The following is a 21,543-nucleotide window of genomic DNA, read 5'->3' as shown; positions in this document are numbered from 1 at the left end:
CTAATATAAAGTACCTAGCTCTATTTCTAGCCTTCCTATCATTCACTTTCTATATCATTGTTATTACTACCACTTTTTATCTTGAAAATATTTGATATAGAATATCGCTTAAGAAGTATAACATAGATGAAACAATGATAATAATAATGGTAGTAGTAATAAAAACAGTAGGATAAGTAATAGGGAGGGTATTAGGCGGCATCCCATTTTCTCGCCCACTTGACTGGTTAGCTGCTACTTCTCAAACGTGAAATAGTCGACTCAACTCGGAATGATGGTAGCGCTCCATCGACTTACAAGGTTCACGCTCCCTGCTGCTCTCCGCAACTGAAATCCCCTTTCGGTTCATCTTTGGCAACATTCTCTTGCTTGACAATCCTGTAACGACCCTCATCAGTCTCAAGCCTCCCATGCAGGCTTCCCGCAAGCTTCTGTGGCTTCTCGCTCGCCTGCGCTCCCTCCACATAGATTTCATCTTGCTCCCAGTCTCTCAGAGGATAAAACAACAGAGCGAGAAGAGAATCCTTCAGCAACGGCGTCTGCCTGGTCAAGACGACAGTCGTCAAGAACAAGCCCAGCCCCAGCACCACTGCTGCCACGGGAACGGCGAACCACGCCCACCGCACTCGTATAAAGGTCATACTGCCGAATTGCTGCCCCTGCATAAACGTCGTCGCGTTGCGGTCGTCCCCTGGGTCGCTGCTACGCGCTTGATCCATGAGGACCACCTTAAAGTTCCTGGTGAGATTGGCCATGTCAGCCCGGTACAGGAGGTGCTGCATTTGCATCGGCGAGTTCGCCGTCGCTTTGTTGGTGGCTCAATTTCCTGGGCGTTCTCTGTATTCGGTCGTGAGGATATACTCCAGATAACTGGGCAATTCGGACGCCAATGTCCTCGTGAACTCGTATCTGTCTCCCCCGTCCAACGTCTCGAAGACGTCAACGTCGTAGGGGTTGTCCTTGTCAGTGTCTATCCTCTCATGGAACTGAAGAAAGGACTCGGCGACGTTCTCGTCGCGGATCTCGATCACGCCATTTGTGGCATTCACGCCCCGGTAAGTCTTTCGACACCGCCTGAAGTCCGTGTCGAGGACTTCCGGCGTGGTAGGATTGCTCGGGGAAAACCACTCGCCCTTGTCTTCCCACTTCTTACCTGGGTGTCGGAGGACGATGAACTGCCCGATCCAACCGTCTTGGTTCTTGAAGGGCAGGAAGATTGTGTTAAGCATAGATGAGACCAGTGCACTGAGATACGCATCGTGATCGATATATCTCATTGATATTTGGTACGTGGCATCATTTTCACGGGGTCAGTCATCGCTCAACGGGATGGAAAGTTGCAATACTGCAGTGGCGAGCCCGGATCGTCGCAGTTTCGAATGGTCTGCTCCGTCACGTTGCGAAAGGCTCGACACACGGCCGGCGTGCTAAACTCGCCCCAACTGCAGCGATTCGCTGCCGGCGGGCAGAGAAACTGCGGTTGAGATGAGGTACCTGCAAGGGCTTGAAGAACTTTGCTTTGAAATGCCGGTAGATCTTCGTTCGGATCTCTATTTTGCCCTGTGACCGAGTGTATGTCAGTCCAGATCCACACTTCACTTCATCCGCTCGGTGTATGCCACTTACTAGTCTGAAAGGGTAGTTGACGAAAGCCCTTTGAGAAGTACTTATCGGCCCTGCCAATGGCAACATCAAGGTGCTGGAGTTCCTGGTATAAGGTAGGGTATTCGAGGATCTGCTGCGCGCTCGGGGAGATGCCGAGCATGAGAATGGTGGCCAGAGATAGGGCGCAGGCCAGCTTCGACTGAACGAGTAGATGTCGTATCATCAGGATCGAACCCCACGGGCCCCGGCTCGCGTTGTCAAATAGTTGGAGATGTTCGAGGGGTCGGACCTTGAGTAGTAAGTGCCTCCACTTGAGCTGGCTGATGCTGCTCCCCAGCGGCACCAGGAGAGCCGTCCTCGCAACGGTCGTCAACACGGCGACGATAGTGTTGGGGGATACGAGCAAGGGTCAAGCGACCAGCGGACTTCCGTTGGCTTTGGAGAGAGTCACGGCGATGAGGATCATGCAAATGACGGCAAATACGGCGCCTGCAAAATCCCAGTACCACCAGAAGTGGGTGGCTTCGATAGGGTGGTTTCCGGGGATAATTGCTGACGCTTCGGCGTCTTCGTCTTCAGTCGTTGGGAGTTGCTCTGGTGTGGAAAAAGGAACGTCGCAGCAACCTGTCTCGGTGGACAGAAGCCTGGGCAGAGGCCTGGGCAGAGTCAACCATTGATGTTTCGATGCCGCTTGAAGTCGACTAGTCATGTTTTCTGGCCTCGGCGGAATCCTCATGATGGACGGACTCGTCTGTATGCTGTCGATAGGAATCCAGGAGATATTGTTCTTGCCCCTGATGATGCTCCATCATCATGGTGTATCCGATGGTTGACTGTGGAACGACTCCAGATCGTATGGGAAGTGCGGACTACGTGTGTAGAAAGGCTCGGAACGAAATGGCAGCCTGGCGTAAGTTACACAAGTCAGCCAGGCACTGTCATGATGCGTTGGTAACAGGCTGGATGGACCTTCGGTAGAAGAGCAGGCTGTGGCGCACATTGCTATAGGCGAGCGCAAGCTCGTTGTCGAAAAATCGCACAGCATAATGAGGGAACAGACTGAGTTTGTACATATTCAAAAGGGTCGTTCACGCACGAGACTAGGGAGATACAGGCAAGACTTCTCATGACAGGTACATTGTTATCGACTTTTACAAAGAGGAATCCTAAAATCATTCCGCATCAGAAATGACCCTCAACTTAATCATACTAGACTTGGGCTTCGTGAAAAGCCCCTCTGTCAATCCAGGATCCTCCAACTCGGCAGGCAACTTCAAAAACTCCAAGTTCCACACCAAAAGCGTCACAATCATCCTCAGCTCCAGGTACGCCAACCGTTTACCCCAGCAGCCCCTAGGTCCGCTGCTGAAACTCATAAACGGTCCCGCGTTGTTGTTGAACTTGACTGCCTCGCCCTCTCCCTCAGCCTGCTGCAACCACCGCTCAGGGGCGAAATCCTCGGCCGGGAAATCGCTATGTGACCAGTCGCCGACGCCCTCGCTCGAAGCCTTTTGCGAGGTCTCACTGCGTTTTGCGTCATCGACGGGGACGCCTGGCTGGACGAAGGTCGGGCCTGTCAGGAGGAACATGATTGTCGTGCCCTTGGGGATGATGTGGCCAAGGACGTTAATGTCGCGAACGGTTTCCTTAGTGATGGCGCCCGCAGGACTACACAGGCGCAGCGTTTCCTCGATAAAGGCGTCCAAGTAGGGCACCTGAGTCCTGAGGATCTCTTCGATGGTGGGTTCGCGCTTCTGTGCGTATGGTTCGGTGTAAGTAGATCGTAGGGCGCTTCGCAGCTTTTGCTGGGCTTCCTGGTGTGCGCCGAGGTATTTGACCGTGAAGCATAAGGTGCTATGGGTAGAGTCCTGGCCGCCGGCGATGTATCCCCAAAGCATGTCGTTTAGACGCATGCCATTGTACTTGGGCTCTCGACCTTCCTCGATCGCTGCCGTCTTCTCGCGAGAAACGACGTAGTCTACTGCCGACTTGTGCTCCGATGAAACCCCCTTGGCGGCCCTCTTGACGGCGGCATCGATCTGGGTCTGTACTGCGTCCTTCTTCAACTTCAGAGCCTGGCGCGCTTTGGGCTTCAGGTTCTCGATGAAGACGGACAGCTTAGGGAATACGGAGCCAAAGACCGCCGTGATGGAGACGTTGAGGGCGTGGAGAGCTTTCACCAAGGCCGGGGTCTCGGGGGACGGGAATTTGGCAACTTGTGCGGACGAGCCGCCTGGGTTGATGCTGTCTTCGTTGGCGTCCTCCAAGAGCTTGGAGTACTTTGTCATAGTGCTCTCCTCGTACCCGACCCCAAAGACGGCGGTCATCATGATATCGTAGGTGAGGCCCTCCAAGTCCTCGACGGTCTCGAATGGCAGCCCCTGCGCGAGAGCTGCCTTGCGTTTCCATAGTCGGATGAAGTCGGAGATTGCTACATGAGATGCCGGGGCAGATACCTAGAGGACGTTAGTATTCTTGTATTCATATGGTGCTAAGAAGGGGATATCAAGAGGGAATATCTTACAGAGTGAAGAAAACTATTTGTCATCAAATCCTTGGTAAGAAATCTTGACGTCTTAAACGAAGGGTGAGCATCTTCCATGGCAACAAAGTGCTCCGACAAGAAACCCTGCCACGCCACATTGTTCATGTACCCGCGACTGAGCTCTTTGCTCCGCTTCGCCATGAGATCCCTCGACTCGCGATAGTCCGCGACAATAACGAGGGGCTTCGAGAAGGGCAAGAGGACCTGCACGACGGCCGACTTGTGTTTGGCCACCAGGTCGTAGAAGAACCTCGTCCGGAAGCGCGCCGCCTTGTCGTATTCTGCAAAGTAAGGGACGTCGCCCGAAATACGACCCGCTGAGTCCTTGTTGTGCGGGAGGCCTGGGATGGGTTTGGGCATGAGCCAGAGGTAGACGGAGCGGAGGAGGAGGGCGGCTGCCGCTACGGCTGCGGCGATGGCTGCAAGTCCTGCCATGTTCGTTTCGTTTGTCAAAGTGTTTCCTAGTTACACAGGTTTGAGAATATGATCATGTTAGGGGAAAACATCAGACCTCCCGGAAAGGCAAGAAGCTGTCTTATATGATACATGCTCTTCTCCCAACTCTAAGATGAGAATGCTCGGGACCTTCATTATTCTCCGTCAAGATAGACTCCATTGGAGACTCCGCTGGAGGCAAGGTAAATGTTACACCCGCTTGGAGTACTCGGATTGTCAATGACCGACTGCGCAGTGGCCTTCGGGCAACTCCTCTAATCACAAAATCTATAGAATTATGGATCTGCAACGGTTCTGGGGAACAATCCTAGCCACACTGACTACAACAGGGATATTTTGAATTTAAAGACGGCCTCCGGGCGGACTAACATTTGTAAATCTCGTAACGTAGCCAAGCAAACGGACACGGCACTTGAGTGCGAGGAAGTGGGCGGCCAGGGCGTCTAGCCTTCGCGCCAAGAGTCAACCCTATCCCCTTACTTCTAGATGAATGAATACAAAAAAGGATAGTGTGCTCATGGCGGAATTTCGGCTGAGTGCCTCTGTTGCTAACTCTAACTTCTTTCTCGTCGCCTTGCGGATCTGTTGGAAAAGTCCGGGCGAGGCGCAATGTTGGTGTTGTCCGGGACCGCCTCCGCCTCCGTGTCCGCAACTACCAGTATTAAAATTCATACTTGTAGCACTATCATCGCTAGCCAGGTTATATTCTAGGTGAAATAAGACCTCCATGGCAATGCTAGGATCAAAGATCTGGGACTGGCACATTGTATGGGGTCGAACACAGTCACACGGGCTTTTCACACATGGCTTCCCACAAGAGCTTCTTTGGGCTTCCGAATTTTTCAATAGATGAAGGATTGCACTCTAGGTAGAAATACTGCATCGACCAATATGCTTGGAGGCTGGTCGAATTCAACTTTGACTGAAGTACCCTCTACCTAAACTTGCTCCTAACCAGTCGATCATCTCAACCGGCGACTTCATCCGCGAATCAACGAAGCAAGACCCAAGACGAACACACAGACGAGGATATCGCTCCTCACCGTCAAGAAGATCTGTCCGTATCGCAACGCAGTCTCGGCATAAGTCTTGATCGATCCAGGCAAGAATCCCACAACAGTCCACAACATGCCTGGCGGAGGCGCCCGTCCACGCTCAATGAAGAACCTTGTCGTAAGCAACACAGCTTCGGTTGTCGCGAAGATCCAGAAGAAAATTTCGCGGCCCTTTTCCATACTATTCACGTCCGCAACCGCCTCATCGCTGCCTGTAGGGTAGTTGTAAGACAGCGCCGTGCGCTCACGTTCGAGCTTACTGCCGGAGAAGGTCGTCGTGAGGGCGATGTAGAGACCAAGGGAGATTGCAAAGACGGCGTGGACGATGCGCCAGAGGTAGGCGGACGAAGCGGCCTTGGCCTGTTCGGGCGTTTGCATACCGGGCATACCGGGCATGCCAGTCATACCAGGGAATCCCGCAGGGAAACCACCCTGCGCACCACCGGCGCCAGGGAAGCCTGGCATTCCGCCAGGGCCGCCGCCACCGGCCATCATCTGAGAGAGCATCTTCATCAAGGGATCGTCTTCGCCGCCGGGCATGCCTCCTCCCATACCAGGACCCGCAAAAGGGTTGGGCGGGGCTCCGCCCGCACCAGGGCCCTCGAAGCCGAGCATCATTTGTCGAAGCTGGTCCTCGTTCATGGAGTTGGGATCGAAGGGTGGTCCAGCAGTAGAGGGACGGGGTGTTGAGGCTGGTTCGTAGTAGTGCTGGGAAATGTCGATTTCCTCGGGGTCTGCATGGTCGACGCTCACGTTGGGCTTCGGCAGACCCGACGTGGCAGGAGCTGGGGACGATGATGCTGACGGAGGCGTCGATACGGGCTCATCTGGATAGAAGCCAAGAATTAGCATTTGTGAAGCTCAAAATTGTCGTCTGCAGTTACGCAAGCTGGCGAGAAGGGTTGGGTCGTCGTACCTCGCTGGAGTCCTCCACCAAGACCAGTAATCTTGTTGAGTCTCGCTGTACCACCGGCACGAATTTTTGCCTCGCGTTTCGCCTTGCGCAGACGAATCTGTTCGGCTGCGCGCTGAGCCGCGGCATCCTCTGGCGTTGACTCCGTCATCTTGGGTGGTTTGGTTTGTTGACTGTGGGGTGACAGGTTGTCGAGGTGTGACGTTTTGTGGATGATGTTGGCTTTAACCCGCCCGCGCTTATCTTATCTTGGAAAGGACCAGCTCAGGGAGCTCCAGCCGCAAAGCCACTCAAGAACGTCCTGCAAACAAAAGAGGTATTGGCGTGGAAAACCATAGGCAGATGCTCCTAACGCAGTGAACAATCTTAGTTGCTCCAAGATTTGAATTCATAGTCAACCCAGCGCTTAATTCGTCTAATTGGAGAGCTGTTCACTCTCTCAGTCGAGATTTCGTTTTAATCATGTTTCCTCTGACTGTCGTGAGTCTGATTTATCTGAGCATCCATACTACGGCAGCATTGCAAACAATCAATCACAGTGTCAACATTCGATTTAAGCTCTAATGTATACGTAAAAGCGCAGTTGGCTATCATCAACGTCTAATGCCCCATGACATCCCACCCCCTTAACTTCTAGAGAGCACTCATGGAGTGGCTTTGCTCATGCTGATCAAACGCTTCACACCGACCTGGGATAAGATGTTAGTAAGTATTGAGTCAAGTGTCAAAGCAGCAAACTTACCATCCAGTTACCACATTCATCAGTCTTGTCCCGCTGGATCTCAACTTGGATCTTGTGGGCAACCTCGTAATTTTTCTGCTCAATGGACTCGCCCAAAGCACAAAGTTGATCGATGGTGTCAGGCTTGACCAGCTCCTCGTTGTTCAAGTGATCAAACAATAGATTGAGGCGCTTCTGGGTATCCTTGACTTGCGCAGCAAAGGATGAAGGCGCTCGAGAAGCTACACGTTGCATATCCGAGCTGAGGGCATCAACCAGTCGCTGGGCGTGAGCTGGAATGTGCGATCGGTCACCAGCGGGGTGCCTGGCCTTGGGCGGAGCAGCCGCCTTCGGGGGAGGAGGGGTCGGCTGAGCTCTGGCAGCAGGCGGCGGCCCCCCGAAGGGAGGAGGAGGGCCAGTAGGCGGCCTCGAGGCTGCAGCAGGCGGGGCTCCGTACGGCGAAGGCGCGTACTGGTTCTGCGGTGTGCCCGTCGATTGGGGCGGTGGCGCATAGGGATTTCTCGGGGGAGGCTGGCTTCCGGGAGGTGGCATTGAGGACCCCATGGGTGGTTGGCTTGCTTGCGGTTGGGCCGAGGGAGCGGGTGCGTAGCGGTTAGAAGGAGCAGGGCCAGATGGAGGAGGATTGTATGGAGACGCAGTGCGAGGCATGGATGGTGGTGGCATGGACGAAGGCATCGCGCCGGGCTGAGGGGGCGGAGGAGCGTATGCGTTCGAAGCCGATGATGTTGGCCTAGGCGGGGCTTGGAAAGTCTGGGGAGGTCCAGCCAAAGGAGACGTGACACGAGGCGGGGCTGGGCCCTTGGGCGGAGGAGGAGGAGGCGTTGAACCACTGCGTCCGTACGGGCTCTGAGGCGGGGGACCCGGCTGATTAGGTTGCTGAGAGAACGGCGAAGAGATTGCAGAGACACTAGGAGTGGTCTTCCTTGGAGGAGGTGCCTTGGCAACCAAAGGCACATCATTCCAACTCTCCTTGGGGCGGAAGGACGTAGTAGGCGTGGAGTTCCGCGGCGGCGGCGGCACGGAGCCGAAGTTTGAGGGAGGCGGTCCATAGCCCGAGGGTGCTTGGTAAGACGGCTGGGCGACAGGAGGCTGATAGCCTTGGCTTGGGGCGTAAGGTGACTGGCCGGCAGGTGTGTAGCCACCAATCGCCGGGGCAGCCGGGGCATATGGGTTGGACGCAGCTGCCGGTCCGGTTGCTGCAACGAGAGCCGGTCCCGCCGGCGCGTACGGGCTAGCGCCGACAGGAGTCGGGGCAGGAGCTGCGGGCTGATAGGGCTGGTAGCCGGGGGTGGCCCGGGGGTTGACCGGCGCAGGGGGCTGTCCCGGGCGACGTCCAGCAGCAGGCGCCGCCTTTGGTGCGGCCTGCAAGACGGCCGCCTTGCCTGTAGCCCGTGCCAGACGCTCCCTCGCCAGCTGCGCCTCAGGGTACTCCTTGGGCAGCAAGTCCAGGTATTTTTGGGCAACCACGAGTTGACCGTGAGCGGCAATGATCTCGGCATACTCGGTGTACTTTTCGTACAAAGCTGAAAGCTTCCAGTCGGCGGATTGCTCCTTTCCAGAGTCCTGGAACTTGGTGACTTGACGGAAGATAGTCACCTTCTCGATGAAATGCTGAAGCGATCGAGCGTGCACAGAGAACGTCGAATCGTCGCTGGGCTCCTGCATGCCAGCCTGCTCGGCCTCCTCAAGCTCTGTGATCCAGATGGAGACAACCTTCTCAAGCTTTGACCCAACGAGGAAACAGAAAGAAGCATCCTTGCGGGAGCCGTTCTCGAGGATCCGGTCTCCAAGGGCCTCGCAGAGATCAGGGAACTCCTTGGGGTCAGAAAACGTGCAAAGAACGGCCATTGACTCCTTCCAGTTCTCGAGATCGGCGTTGTAAACAACATCCCACAGGTTCTTGGCAATGACCGATCCGAGCAAGCGGACATAGCTTGGGACACCGTCCTTGCTGGCAAGGTAGGCAGTCTGCACCTTGTCCACCAGCTCCTGTCCACCGCAGTTGGCAATGAGGAAAGCATCTGCCCAACGCTGTTCCTTGAGAGAGATCTCAGTGGCCTTTGCAAAGTTTCCGAGCATCAAAGCCTTGGTGATGGACTTTTCCACTGTGGTATCCGTATCAGCCAGCAGGTGGAAAGGACTGTCCGTCTTGGCGCCCTTGGTTGCAGAGAGATTCGACAAGAAATCTTCCTCTCCTTCTCCGTCGGCCTCGCCCCAAATGTTGTCGGACTTCTCTGCCTCCTTCGTGTCCTCCTCCTTGTCCGCCGCGGTATCTTCAGGCTTCGCCTCTTCTTTGCTTGAGACTCCGTTGGTGATCTCTTCCTCGTTGAATCCGAGGTACTCAACAATGCGCTTGCGCGGGTTCTCGCCAGTAAGGGTTTCCATGACAAGCCAGTCCGCTTTCTCCTCCTCGGTCTTAGCCTGTTCCTTACGGGACTCGCACAGACTGACTATGTCGCCTGACTGCAGAGACTCCTCGAACTTTTCCGTGGAGGCACCGATGGACGAGTCAACAGAGAACTGGGAGATGGAGATCTTGGTTGACTTCTGCTGGGCATTTTGCTTGAAGATGACGAGTTTTCCACCAAAGCCAAAGGTGGCTCCGACGGGACGCTCGAACCACTTGGGAGCTTGGCTCAAGGAGAATGACGCTCCCTGAGGCTGCGTCTGAGCACTGGTAAAGAAGTCTTCACCATCGAGGTTGTTGTTGGTAGCGGCCTGCGTGTTCGTAGGGTTGGTGTTCTGGAGGGTCTGGACGGTGATTTTGCCGTCAAACCCAGCGGTGGCGGAAAGGTTGGGGTTGGATGGGTTGAATCGAGTGAGGAAGGTCCAGTTTGTAACCTCGGGGAACTCTCCCAGTCTCTCTCCCGTTTGAGGGTTCCACACCAGAGTTCTGTTGTCCTTGCCGCAAGAAAGTAGCAAATCGCTGTCCTGCTGGCACCAAGACAGGGAAAGGATACCCTGCTCGTGTCCCTGAAGCGTCCTCTCGGGCGCATTGGCATTTCTGAGATCCCAAAGGAAGATGACGGGAGCGGTGTCGTCGTGCGTGGCGGTCAGGAGCTTCGTCGAGTTGTTGGGGTCCCACGCAATGGCGCTGACGGGCTTTCTGTTGTTGTTCAGGGTCAAAGAGGCCTTCTTGGTCTTCAGATCCCAGACAGTTACAAAACCGCCAGAACCTCCAGTAGCGAGAATGTGCGCAACCTTGCGGTTCCATGCGACAACTTCGAGGTCGTCAGCGCGAGCAGCGGCGGTTCCCAGTCGGAATGGGTTCTCCACGTCGTTGATGTCGTAAACGAACAATTCTCCCTTTGCGCCGGCGGTCGCAAGAATATTCGGTCGGAGGGAGTTAAACTGAAGGGACTTGATCGCACCGGTGTGCTTCGTTGTGCGGGACATGAAGGCATCCTCGGCTCCGTCGATGAGCTTCTCGGCATCCCACAAGTCGAGAGAGCCATTTTCCAGGGCACCTGCGATGATGCCCTTCGGATGATCGGAGTCGGCCGGTCCCCATGCGAGGTCATAGAATCTAAGTGTCGTGAGCCAAGATGTTTGATTGGTAGTTTGGCAGGAAAGCCTACCTCGAGTCGGTGCTGATGCTAGCTATGGGCTGCAGCTCGAGGCCTTGGTCTTGGTTGTCAAGGTTGAGGTCCCACAGCTCCAGCTTGGTCTCATCAGAAAAGTCGGCATCAACAGCTCCAGCTCTAGTGCCGGTGATCAAAAGAGGCTTCGACGGGTCGGGGGACCAGGCGAAAGCCGCGGTCCTTGGGATCTCGCGAAGGCGAACCATGTTTGCGAGAATCACTCAGTCCCCAGGACTGCACTCGGAGGGAGGGGAGAGACGTTACTATAAGGAAAGTCAGCCAGTCTAAGAAAGACAAATCTAGCTGCGAATTGGCATTGGTTGACGTGAGATTGAGAAGAAGAACTGGCGAGGAGGGCCAAGATTCTCTGAAGTTGAGAAAATATAAACCAAGCCTTATGGGAGAGGTGGCTATTAGTCGTTGAAGCGGTAGTGTCACAGTGCACGCTGGCCCTTAGGGAAATATGATGCCAGATTGCAGCCCCATCCCAAGCTCCCCAAGGCCTAAATCGCAGCCATCCATGGCCCCCTAGCACTGGACCGTGCACCTCTCAACTGGCTTGAGCAGGAAAAGTGGCGTCACGTGCATCGTCATCACAGCAGGGAGAATTCGAGGCGGAGAGCAAGCGCGAGACATGGAACCCATTACATAAGCGGTCTCTATTTACCATGCATTCTTTTTCGCCAGAAACCTACCACCGCCTGATTCAAGATTTAAATGTGAATAACTGTAGAATAAAATTAAAACAACTATGACATGGAAACAGGGATACCTGGCAGAAGATGAGTCCTAAACTCAATATTGAGAAAGGACTATGAGTGGAGGGGAAGCAGTGAGCAAATGTTGCTCTACATGGCTTACGTAACTGCAAGCTCAGACACGTAAAGAACCACGGCACAGCTCCAGGTAGCTAAGATCCATCTCAGCCAATAGAGACTTACAACAGCTCTTGCGCAGAAACTCCACTTACTATCTGAAAGATTCACTCAACTGTCATCCAACCGCGCTCATTTTCACAAGGCGTTGCCGAGCAAGTTGACCGAGTTCAATTACCGCCAAACAACTACATTACCAGCCAATATGACGGACGCGGCGCGCTGGAAGTCGACGGTCTTCGTGGGCGGTCTGGCCTCGATCGTGACGGCCGCTAACATTCACGATGCATTCATCCCCTTTGGAGAAATCGCCGACGTATCGCTACCCAAGAACGACAAGCCAAACTCAACAGACCCTCACCGTGGCTTTGCCTATGTTGAGTATGAAGACACGGAGGATGCGAAAGAAGCTATCGACAACATGGATCAGTCAGAATTCTTCGGACGAGTTATCAAGGTGTCAGCCGCCAAAGTCCCCAAGAGCGCAGAAGAAGGCCTCGGCAGCAAGAAGGCTGTATGGGAACAAGTTAGTCATTTCTCACAGTTTCGTCTCATCACGCGTTACATTCCCTGTTCTACAAAATCCTTCTCTTCTTGCCTCAGCACAATTTCCACCACTCTGGTTTTTCGCTTCTCTCCTCGCTTACTCTGGCTTATCAAGCTTTGTAATAACTTACTGACGTTCATCATAGGAGGGTTGGCTGGCAGAGCATGCTGTTGGCGAGGAGGATGGATTGGCAACCGATCAGGGTACGGCGCAAATTGAAATGCGCGGGGATGACCCCATGCAAGGTTTGGAGGGACTCGACGTTGCAGGACCACGACCAGAGTGAAGATGTGGTGTGAACGGAGGCGATTGGAGCCTCATTCGAATTACATAGCGACGGCGTTCACATGATTTGACTGAGATATAAAAGGGGCACGGCTTTTCTCTAATACTCGAGGCGGAGAAGCACAGTGAGAAAGGAAATGAAAGCAGCGTCTCTGGTGCTTTTGATCTGTCTTTGTCGTAGACTTATACAAACTGATCCTCCCTAATAACACATGAGCGCCATGGTCAACCGTTCTCCCGTCGTCCTCATAACCTTCGCTTAGTGGTGCTCCTCTCCGTGGCCGGCGTCGGCGGCAGACTTGCCCTGGCGCTTGAGACGGATGGTCTTGTCGGTCATGAAGTGACGTCCAACGGAGTAGGTGGCAGCGGCCAGAGCGAAGCCAACGACAACACCTATGTATCGTCAACAACAATTTGACGTGACCTTGAATGTCCAATGACGTACCGAGGGGGATCAGTTCGGGGGGGATCTGGCGGAGCTTGCGCAGTCTCTGGGAGACGGTGTGGCCTAGGATCGACTTTGTCAGCTCCTGCTATTCATTTCGCAACACCATAGTCTGTCGTCGAGATGTATATCGGGTATCGTGGGAGCCTTCAATGGCTGGGGGCGGATGTCGACGTACCGACTTGGTCCTCGGCCTAAGGGGAGACATGAGAATTAGCGATTGCGCTCATCCGGACCGGCGAAATTTCAACGTACGGGAACAGGGGACATCATGCGCAGAGTCGGGCGGAAAGCACGGAGACCGAGAGTAGGACGCATTTTGGCGATTTTGTTTTTTTGTCTGAAGAGGGGAGATTTTTCGGTCCTGTCGGTACGGCGGGAGGGAGCGTAGTTGATCGGGATTGGATCTCAAAATGAGTGTTTAGAAGTTGGACTGGACTTCCATCGGTCTGGTCTGATGTTGGACTCGAGCTCGACCCACCTTTCTAATGCCTGAGGCCCGATTGGCCATCTTCAGGCATCCACCCGTTCTCGCCCGTCACCACCTGATTCTCGGTGCAGAAACGACCATTCAATTGCTCTCAAAGCATCAACACCGATCGCACGCCGCTGCCCACTCGACCCCATCACCAGATCCGACTCCCAGTCAATTGAACTCGCAAGCCGCCAAAATGTCTGACGATCAGGAGCTCGTTACCAAGCCCTTCAAGTTCGTTACCGGTACGCTGAAGAAATATCCCTCTCCAAATTATGGTCTGATCTTTTTTCCGAGGCTAACTGATGACCACTATAGCCGGTATGAACCCTCCGCCCGAACCACCGAAACCCGCGATAGCGTCACCTCAATTGAGAGCGGGAATGATGAGCGACGTGAATCTAACATGAACTGGACAGGCACCGATGCCCGCTACCCGAACATGAACCAGACCAAGCACTGCTGGCAGAACTACGTCGACTACCACAAGTGCATCAACGCCAAGGGCGAGGACTTTGCCCCTTGCCGCCAGGTCCGGACCGTCCGCGAGTTTTTGTTGAAAGACTACAGAAAACTAACTTGTCGCAGTTCTGGCTCGGCTACCGCTCTCTGTGCCCCTCTGGCTGGTACACCCGCTGGGACGAGCAGAGAGGTCAGCACTCCGTTCGTATCTCAAAAGCACGCATACTGACATACAACAGAGGCCGGCAGCTTCCCCGTCAAGCTCGACGCATAAGCAAATTTGGACTCTGTTGTGACCAGGTTAGACGGAGGAGCCGGGCGACTGTATTACTTCGAGATGGATCGAGACCTCAAATAGAGCATGGGGGGATGTGTCGTGCGACGAAGCTGATGACGCTCCAGGGCGCCGAATTTGATTTCGTGAAAACTATCTGTAGTGTCCGCCCATTTGATCATTTGTACAAAACCTTGGACCTTGATACCGTTCCTTTAACCCGGCTGACCAGAAACTCCGTGCGCTCTCATTTGTCGTTGAACTCCTTACCCAAGCCAAGCAGTGTGATGAAGATATTTGAAGTAAAGCAGTGAAGAGGTTGTGAGAGGCGAAGCGATTCGTCGACTCACTTCTTCTTGCCTTTGACTTCATCCTCGTCAGAACTCATAAACTCATCATCCTCATCGAATCCAAAGAACGTCCTTGGCTTATCCTTGGGCGCCTTGGCCGGTTCCGACGGCGGGGTTGACTCCTTCGAGCTGCCGCCTTCCTCCTCCTCCTCCTCACTCATCTCCTCGTCCGTCTCCTCTGATCCTGTCGATCCTTGCGACGTACCAAGGAGATTATCCTTGTACTTTCCGGCTTTCATGGCAGCAAGTACCGCTTCGCGGGTTCTCTCGTTGGACTCTTCCTTGTCCTCGACCCACTTTCCGTCGAGGCGACCTTTGCTGCCGTTCTTGATCTCGTCCTCGCGCTTCTCTGCAAGCTCGACGATCTGCTCCCATCTTTCACGACGCTTCTCCTTCTCCTTTTTCTCCATCTCTGGTTTGATGGCGAGGTACTCGGCCAGAGCCTTGGCCTCGGTGACGGTCCGCAAACGTCTGCCGTCAAGGTTTCGGCTCGAGTTGTTGGCATCTCCTTGGTTGCGCTTCTTCTTTGAGGACATGCGACCGCCAGCGGCTCGAAGCTGGGATCCGAAACCACCCTTGCCACCGCAGAGCGGGACTGAGAGCCGCAGAGAAACAAAGTCATCGTCGGTAGACGACAGAAGATCTGATACTGGCTTGGTGGATGACGTTGACAGTTTTTTGTTGGAAACGGTCGTTAGGATAAGGCGGTTATCTGTGGTGGGCAGTCGCTCGTCAAGCTGTTGTCGCAGGTCGCATAGGGTCGTCGTCGAGGGAACGGGTAGTACCAGTGTCGATGGCAGGCCCAATCCAGCAAAGGTACTGACGAATACGTTGACGTTCTTGACAGCCATTTTGCGAGTTCAGAATGCCTTGCGTCCGTGGTTGAAGTAGTTGATTCGTCGATTTGCGCCGACGCAGTACTTAATCGATGTCTGGGCGACGGTCTCAAGGCGGAACGACGACGTGAAGTGGCAGGCAAATGTTGAGTGTTTGGATACAAGGATGAATATTACCCGCGCCTGACTTATCGCCGATACCTAGCTAACGAGTGAGGCGCAGGGCCTTGAGGAACGGAAGTGTGGCGGACGGGCCTTGGGGATGCATCCACTTATCAATAGGCGTTATCTACACGTGACCACTCTGCGTGCCATCAAAGCGCCCCACACTTCGTCCGTTCCGCGTAGGGTTGACGCCCACTAGGCTATTCTACCTTCCCACGACGAATTTCGAAACTTTTTGTTAGTTCTCGACAGCGCTCGATCAGACATCCCACTCATCGACCAGCAGCGACCACGACAACCGCCACGATGTTGATCCCCAAGGCCGACCGCAAGAAGATCCACGAGGTTAGATTTACAATTTTCAGACGTGCTGAAAAATTGGGAGGATAGCGATTGCTGACGACGAAAATTACAGTACCTCTTCCGTGAGGGTGTCCTCGTCGCGAAGAAGGACTTCAACCTCCCCAAGCACCCCGACATCGACACCAAGAACCTGTTCGTCGTCAAGGCCTGCCAGTCGCTCACCTCCCGCGGCTATGTCAAGACCCAGTTCTCGTGGCAGTACTACTACTACACCCTGACCCCCGAGGGTCTCGACTACCTCCGCGAGTGGCTTCACCTTCCCGCCGAGATTGTCCCCGCCACCCACATCAAGCAGCAGCGCTCCCACGCTCCTCCCCGCGGCATGCTCGGCGAGGGCGAGCGCGAGAGAAGACCCTTTGGCGGCCGTGGCCGTGGAGGTGACCGTGGTGACCGTGAGGGTGGCTACCGCCGCCGTGATGCTGGCGAGGGCGGCAAGGAGGGTGGTGCCCCTGGTGGATTCGAGCCCCAATTGTGAGCCTCAACCCCTCGAACGCTTTGCGCCATGTCGATATGGCGCATAGTAAGGGCTGGAACATCTTTCTTGCTGACACATTTTACAGCCGTGGTGGCTTTGGCCGTGGCCGTGGCGCCGCTCCCCCCTCGTAAGAGGATTCTTTCCTATCGGCTTTTACTCTCGAGACGCATTGGCAGAAACAAAAAGGCACCGACATGTACTCTAAAAAGTGGATGGCCGGAACAGTCGCGCGTCTGTTAACGTCACAGACAACGGGGGAAACATCGTGGGAGTTTGGAGGTTAGATCCTCGGAAATCGTTTGCATCAAAAGGTCATGAATTGCAGCCTGCGGCTTGTGCCGCTTCCTCCAAACTGTGAAACGTCCTTTTGTCCTTCTTACCACGCTGTGATGAGCAAGCAGTGTCTGCCGGCTAGCACGTGGGGTGGTGCTGAAGTTGCGAGAGGCCACGCTCAAGACCCCTTCTGCATGTCGAGGCCAGGCAAAGACGAGAAAAAGAAACGAGGACAATGCGCAAAGCGTTTCTCAAGTCGAGGATGGACGAGAAAGGGGTCCGTCTATGAAGGAATGTTGAGAGCCTGGGGTAAGCGCCGACGCACGTAGGATAGCTTCAGCAGGCTTTGCACGAATAACGTATGGTTCCAGACATGAGTGCGTTTTGTGTGTAGCGCCGCCGCCCCCTCTGTGCAAAGAAGCAATGCGCGATGTTCCCTTGCCTTAGCGAATATGCGTGATAGCCTCGAAAGTTGAACGGGATGGCCAGTTGGAGGAATCCCGAGGCGGGTTAGTAACTTAGTATGGCCATTGGGAAGTGGCGGTGACTGCGTAAATCTCATGACTGCCAGGTTTCTGGACGCCGAATGGGCGAGAGTCTCAATTGTGCCCCCGCGTAAGGTCGGAACTCAAGCACCCTCTCCACACTTTTGTAAATGCTGTCTGGTTGTGTGGCTTTGTCTCAGCAAGTGAGATGTGCTGCATTGGCTCAGAAGAGACCAGGACGCCTTCCTCAACGTCCTGCCGTGCCTTGGGTGCCATTGCTTGCACCTCGTTCAGTAAGAGGTTAGGGTTCATCCCCCTCCCCCTCACTCCTACGTACCTGGCCTCCTCCAATCTGCACCTGTGCCAGCTTCCGGACGCGGTTACCTCGACATCCCCGACCCGTGGGATGAGAAGGCAAGACAAGGTCTTGGGGACGGGTACTTGCCATGAAAGTCACCTCACTCAATCGATGCCTTTTACAACTCAACCCGATATCAACTTACACACAGCTTCACCACACCATCAGCGGCAGAACATTGACTAACCCAGGGAGCTGCAAGCGAACTTCGATTCTCCTCTAGCCGCGCCAGCACGGACGGACATTCCATCATGCTCAGCACCTTGTCGTACAGAACAATAGTCAGAGACAAGATTAAGCTATGAGCCACCAAACGCAAACCAAGCCCAGCCTCAGGGTGACAGAAATTCAGAAACATATCAGAGCACTCAGCGACCCATCCCACTATCTTCGTGCCAACCCGGTACGTAAGTCGATTCCATGTGGAGGTAGCGTCTCCACGCCAAGGTCTGGCGCTACAAGGCCAGCAAACCGGGGAACAACCGGCGAGGGGGGCACTCCAAGGATAGCGCGTGGAGAGAGAATCGCGGGCGCGGATACCAGCAAGAGCCATGGCGCCGGGGCATGGTCGAGACGAGGAGACTACTGTAAGTTCATGTCATGTGCCATGGGGTGTCACCACTCTCCCTCTCTCCTTGGCCCGGCTCTGGGAGTGTTTTGTTGAGGTAGTGTACCAGGGGAAGGGCGCCGGAAGTGCGAGATAAGCAAAGCGGCGGAAGTGGACCACCTGGCGGGAAGGGAAAGCAGAGATGGTGTTGTTGATGATGGAAGTGGTGTAGTCACTGTCTGGCTCACACACTTACAATTCGAGACCAGCACTTGTTGCACGCTCCCCACTCTCCAATTTGGATGCACCTCGCTAGCTCTCGCGTCTCTGAGTGGCTCGATGACAGAGTGTCGACCCCATACAATGGGAAGAGCTAGACAGCTGGACTGCCTGACGGTTGTTGGAAGCTCATCTGTGGATGCGTTGCCATGGCCTTGCCCCTCACACTCCGATTCTTCTCTCTGCTTTTCGATTGCTCCCAAAGCCATTACCTCCCGACTTTCCCGGGCTTGGAAGTCTGGTGCTGGTGGCAGCCCTGCCCTGCGTGATGACGCCAGGTTTGCAGCAATAACTCCGCTGAAAGTCTGGGGGCGGGGCAATTTTTGGACGGACAGGGGGTTTACACTTTGCTCAGCTCTGTGGTTTGCCAACAGCTCCGTTCTTTCTCAGGTGCTTTTCACCCTCACCGATCAATGTTTGGCCAGACCAGGCTGGAGTCTTGCTCGAGGTGTGGCATGCCGTCTCGTGTATGTACCGTCATTTGTTGGCCGAGTGGCGCGTCGATATGGTCGAGGATGCGTCTGCGGACGCGGGATGCAGCTACCTACGCCAATATGCCGGATGGCAACGCACGAATGAAGAGGTACATGCACTCGGTGTAGCCATCGAACCTCGCCGATTTGAGCGTACAATGCAAGTTCAAGGGAGGGTTTAGATGTAGGTACCCTGACCTTAGACACGCCAGCCAACAACACCTTGGACCCTGGTCCCATCTCCGTCCCAAGATGCGCCCATTCCCCGCGCTGCTCGAAGAAGGCCGTATATATAGCTCCCATTTCCACTTCCCAAAGCTTGCCGTAGAGACACCAAATCAAGCTTCCCCTCACTCTATCTGTCATTCAGTGAGTCCCTACTTTGCGTTGTTTGCTTCCATGCTTGCTTGTCCGCTTTGAAATGGACTGAGCTTCACTTACAATAAGGACATTCGCTAACCGAGCATCAACCTATGACAGCACGCCTACCACCCAGCAGAATACAGGTCGAAAATCTTTCAATATGTCAAACCTTCCCAAGCAGATGAAGGCCCTCCGGTATGGCTCCTCTCTACCGACCATGTGTGATCATCGGGTCAGCGTGACAGTTCACGCGACTTTTGTCGCTGGATCATCTACCCCTCCATCGGCGCTAAGCTGACCCCTCATCCAGGTACGAGAAGCCCGAGGATTGGTCAATTGTCCAAGTTCCTCTCCCTGAGCTTCGGGAGAACGATGTTCTGGTCAAAGTGAGGGCTTGCGGTGTTTGTGGCACTGGTAAGTAAATCACACTCTCTCTTGTCTACCACTGCATACGCTGTGCAAGCTGGGACGATCTTTTGCTTTGATCTGTACGACTAACACGAAGGCCACAGACTTGGTAAAACCTCCGAAACCTCGCGACCTCCAGTCGGCCTCTAGCGGTGTAACTGACATTGTTGATAGCACATTCACGAGGGAGAGTTCATTGCAAAGTTCCCGCTGATCCCTGGCCATGAGACTGTTGGTGTCGTTGCCGCGGTCGGACCTGTAAGCAACCTCATTGCTCACAACATCTGACGACATGGCTGCTGACAAGAAGATACAGAAAGTCAAGGACTTCAAGGTCGGCGACCGCGTTGCTGCCGATAACAGTGAGCTCTGCAATGAGTGCTTCTACTGCCGACGTGGAGAGCTTTTGCTCTGCGAGCACGTATGCCCGGCCCCACTTCACCACTTACACGGACGGATGATGAAATAACACTTTTTTTTTCTTTTGCAGTTCGAGGCTCACGGTGTCACCATGAACGGTGGTTTCGCCGAATACTGCGCGTACCCTGCCGGCAAAGTCTTCAAGATCCACAACCTCAACGACGTTGATGCCACCCTTCTCGAGCCTGCTTCCTGCGCCTGCCACGGCTTGGACAAGATCCGGCCCCGCCTCGGATCAAGCGTCCTCATGTTCGGCGCTGGCCCCACCGGTCTCGTGAGTCCCACCTCGGCCGGAAAACGGCACCCCGTGCACCAATGACTGACCGGTGTACTTCTAATGTAGATGCTCGCTCAACTCATGCGCCACAATGGTGGTTGCAACGTCACGATTGCGGCTCCTCAAGGTCTGAAGATGGACCTCGCTCGCAGCTTGGATGCCGCCGACAACTACGTTGAATTGTCGCGCTCCGACCCCCAGGTTCAGTTCACCCAGCTTCAGAAGGACCACCCCTACGGCTTTGACGTCGTAGTCGAGGCTACCGGTTCCGTCAAGATTCTCGAGGATGCCATCAACTACGTCCGTCGCGGCGGCAAGCTCGTCGTTTACGGGTAAGGCTGCAGCTCACCGTTCAGTGTGTCCGGTTGCTAATAATGTCGAAACTGTAGTGTCTACAACAGCTCCGCCCGCGTCTCATGGCCCCCTTCCAAGATTTTCGGTGACGAGATTACCATTCTCGGCTCCTTCTCCGAGACCTACATGTTCCGTACGTATCAAATCTTTGAGTTTTGCGCCTACTGTATGCATGGTCAATGGCTAGTTATACTCACTCTCACGCAGCCGCCACCATCGACTACCTTGACTCGGGCAAGGTCAAGACCAAGGGCATCGTCAACAAGACGTTCAAGCTCGAGCAGTTTGGCGAAGCTCTCGAGTCCATCAAGAACAAGAGCGCCATCAAGGCCGCGATTGTTTTTGATGATGCTACTGGAGTGTAAGGGCTCTCTGTGCCGCAACGCAAGCATGACAGAACAGGATCTGGTTTCTTTCCCACTCTCTCTCTCTCCCTCCCCCCTTGTTTATCACTCTCTCCCGAGCATAAAGTTGCCTTTTGATCGTATATTGTTTGTTGGAAAAAAAGTCTCATGCTCGGCTCATCTCATTTCGTCACTTAGACAAGCATCGGATCGGAGTCAGAAGCTGGTGGGACGGCTGTAGATCGAGACGGGCGGTTGTTGTCGAATCAAGCGGTTGGGGTCAAATCGGGCGGTTGACGAATTGTGAACTTTGGAAAAAGGTGGTCGGCGGCGCAGAAACAGGTGGTTGTTTGAAACGGTTGATGACTTGATGACGACTTTTGGGTGTCTGGCGGTTGAGAATTTTGGTTGAGGGAATAGCGTAGGGCGGGCGGCTCGACGGTTGCGGAGTTTTGACAGAGGAGTGAATCCGAAAGAGAGAAAAAAGGTCCTTTCAAGGGGGGTGAAGGAAGA

The 21,543-nt window shown here is 54.4% G+C and overlaps 11 protein-coding genes across 11 annotated transcripts; 5 read left to right on the top strand and 6 right to left on the bottom strand.

Moving 5' to 3' along the window:
- Positions 1-302: 302 nt before the first annotated feature.
- Positions 303-2,422, bottom strand: BDP55DRAFT_769520 (uncharacterized protein; the record flags this gene model as incomplete). Its single annotated transcript, XM_060581059.1, has 5 exons — positions 2,024-2,422; positions 1,627-1,894; positions 1,347-1,560; positions 862-1,245; positions 303-738 (listed from the first exon to the last, which is right to left on the bottom strand). Exons 1-5 carry the CDS (start codon positions 2,339-2,341, stop codon positions 303-305), a joined length of 1,620 nt encoding a protein of 539 aa, XP_060428461.1. The 5' UTR covers positions 2,342-2,422.
- Positions 2,423-2,777: 355 nt separating this feature from the next.
- On the bottom strand, positions 2,778-4,585 carry BDP55DRAFT_729830 (cytochrome P450; the record flags this gene model as incomplete). The annotated part of the gene is made up of 2 exons (XM_060579623.1): positions 2,778-4,061; positions 4,130-4,585. The coding sequence occupies 2 exons, from the start codon at positions 4,583-4,585 to the stop codon at positions 2,778-2,780; spliced, it is 1,740 nt and encodes a 579-aa protein (XP_060428460.1).
- A 1,001-nt stretch (positions 4,586-5,586) lies between these two features.
- Positions 5,587-6,725, bottom strand: BDP55DRAFT_633258 (uncharacterized protein; the record flags this gene model as incomplete). Its single annotated transcript, XM_060572530.1, has 2 exons — positions 5,587-6,488; positions 6,578-6,725. 2 exons carry the CDS (start codon positions 6,723-6,725, stop codon positions 5,587-5,589), a joined length of 1,050 nt encoding a protein of 349 aa, XP_060428459.1.
- Positions 6,726-7,108: 383 nt separating this feature from the next.
- On the bottom strand, positions 7,109-11,442 carry BDP55DRAFT_584773 (uncharacterized protein). The gene is made up of 3 exons (XM_060570860.1): positions 10,895-11,442; positions 7,317-10,842; positions 7,109-7,263 (listed from the first exon to the last, which is right to left on the bottom strand). The coding sequence occupies exons 1-3, from the start codon at positions 11,101-11,103 to the stop codon at positions 7,219-7,221; spliced, it is 3,780 nt and encodes a 1,259-aa protein (XP_060428458.1). The 5' UTR covers positions 11,104-11,442; the 3' UTR covers positions 7,109-7,218.
- A 535-nt stretch (positions 11,443-11,977) lies between these two features.
- BDP55DRAFT_554646 (peptidyl-prolyl cis-trans isomerase E) lies at positions 11,978-12,605 on the top strand (the record flags this gene model as incomplete). The annotated part of the gene is made up of 2 exons (XM_060569412.1): positions 11,978-12,298; positions 12,465-12,605. The coding sequence occupies 2 exons, from the start codon at positions 11,978-11,980 to the stop codon at positions 12,603-12,605; spliced, it is 462 nt and encodes a 153-aa protein (XP_060428457.1).
- Positions 12,606-12,863: 258 nt separating this feature from the next.
- Positions 12,864-13,367, bottom strand: BDP55DRAFT_729826 (uncharacterized protein; the record flags this gene model as incomplete). The annotated part of the gene is made up of 4 exons (XM_060579622.1): positions 12,864-12,997; positions 13,050-13,112; positions 13,228-13,243; positions 13,305-13,367. 4 exons carry the CDS (start codon positions 13,365-13,367, stop codon positions 12,864-12,866), a joined length of 276 nt encoding a protein of 91 aa, XP_060428456.1.
- Positions 13,368-13,720: 353 nt separating this feature from the next.
- BDP55DRAFT_554457 (cytochrome c oxidase subunit 6B) lies at positions 13,721-14,260 on the top strand (the record flags this gene model as incomplete). The annotated part of the gene is made up of 4 exons (XM_060569392.1): positions 13,721-13,769; positions 13,944-14,056; positions 14,113-14,176; positions 14,226-14,260. 4 exons carry the CDS (start codon positions 13,721-13,723, stop codon positions 14,258-14,260), a joined length of 261 nt encoding a protein of 86 aa, XP_060428455.1.
- Positions 14,261-14,606: 346 nt separating this feature from the next.
- BDP55DRAFT_729824 (telomere stability and silencing-domain-containing protein) lies at positions 14,607-15,461 on the bottom strand (the record flags this gene model as incomplete). The annotated part of the gene is made up of 1 exon (XM_060579621.1): positions 14,607-15,461. The coding sequence occupies one exon, from the start codon at positions 15,459-15,461 to the stop codon at positions 14,607-14,609; it is 855 nt and encodes a 284-aa protein (XP_060428454.1).
- A 456-nt stretch (positions 15,462-15,917) lies between these two features.
- On the top strand, positions 15,918-16,733 carry BDP55DRAFT_554719 (Plectin/S10 domain-containing protein; the record flags this gene model as incomplete). Its single annotated transcript, XM_060569418.1, has 4 exons — positions 15,918-15,956; positions 16,027-16,351; positions 16,535-16,576; positions 16,636-16,733. 4 exons carry the CDS (start codon positions 15,918-15,920, stop codon positions 16,731-16,733), a joined length of 504 nt encoding a protein of 167 aa, XP_060428453.1.
- Positions 16,734-17,388: 655 nt separating this feature from the next.
- On the top strand, positions 17,389-19,123 carry BDP55DRAFT_187015 (uncharacterized protein). The gene is made up of 2 exons (XM_060565855.1): positions 17,389-18,152; positions 18,243-19,123. The coding sequence occupies exons 1-2, from the start codon at positions 17,867-17,869 to the stop codon at positions 18,968-18,970; spliced, it is 1,014 nt and encodes a 337-aa protein (XP_060428452.1). The 5' UTR covers positions 17,389-17,866; the 3' UTR covers positions 18,971-19,123.
- Positions 19,124-19,387: 264 nt separating this feature from the next.
- On the top strand, positions 19,388-21,051 carry BDP55DRAFT_694824 (alcohol dehydrogenase GroES-like domain-containing protein; the record flags this gene model as incomplete). The annotated part of the gene is made up of 9 exons (XM_060577395.1): positions 19,388-19,422; positions 19,538-19,641; positions 19,740-19,744; positions 19,810-19,893; positions 19,952-20,056; positions 20,126-20,329; positions 20,399-20,664; positions 20,722-20,819; positions 20,894-21,051. 9 exons carry the CDS (start codon positions 19,388-19,390, stop codon positions 21,049-21,051), a joined length of 1,059 nt encoding a protein of 352 aa, XP_060428451.1.
- Between the last annotated feature and the right edge of the window lie 492 nt (positions 21,052-21,543).

This window comes from Colletotrichum godetiae (genome assembly GCF_030913485.1).
Source record: "Colletotrichum godetiae strain CBS 193.32 chromosome Unknown BDP55scaffold_26, whole genome shotgun sequence".
Classification (NCBI taxonomy): domain Eukaryota; kingdom Fungi; phylum Ascomycota; class Sordariomycetes; order Glomerellales; family Glomerellaceae; genus Colletotrichum; species Colletotrichum godetiae.
The sequence above is the reverse complement of the archived record's forward strand: the minus strand, read 5'-3'. Positions and strand labels throughout refer to the sequence as shown.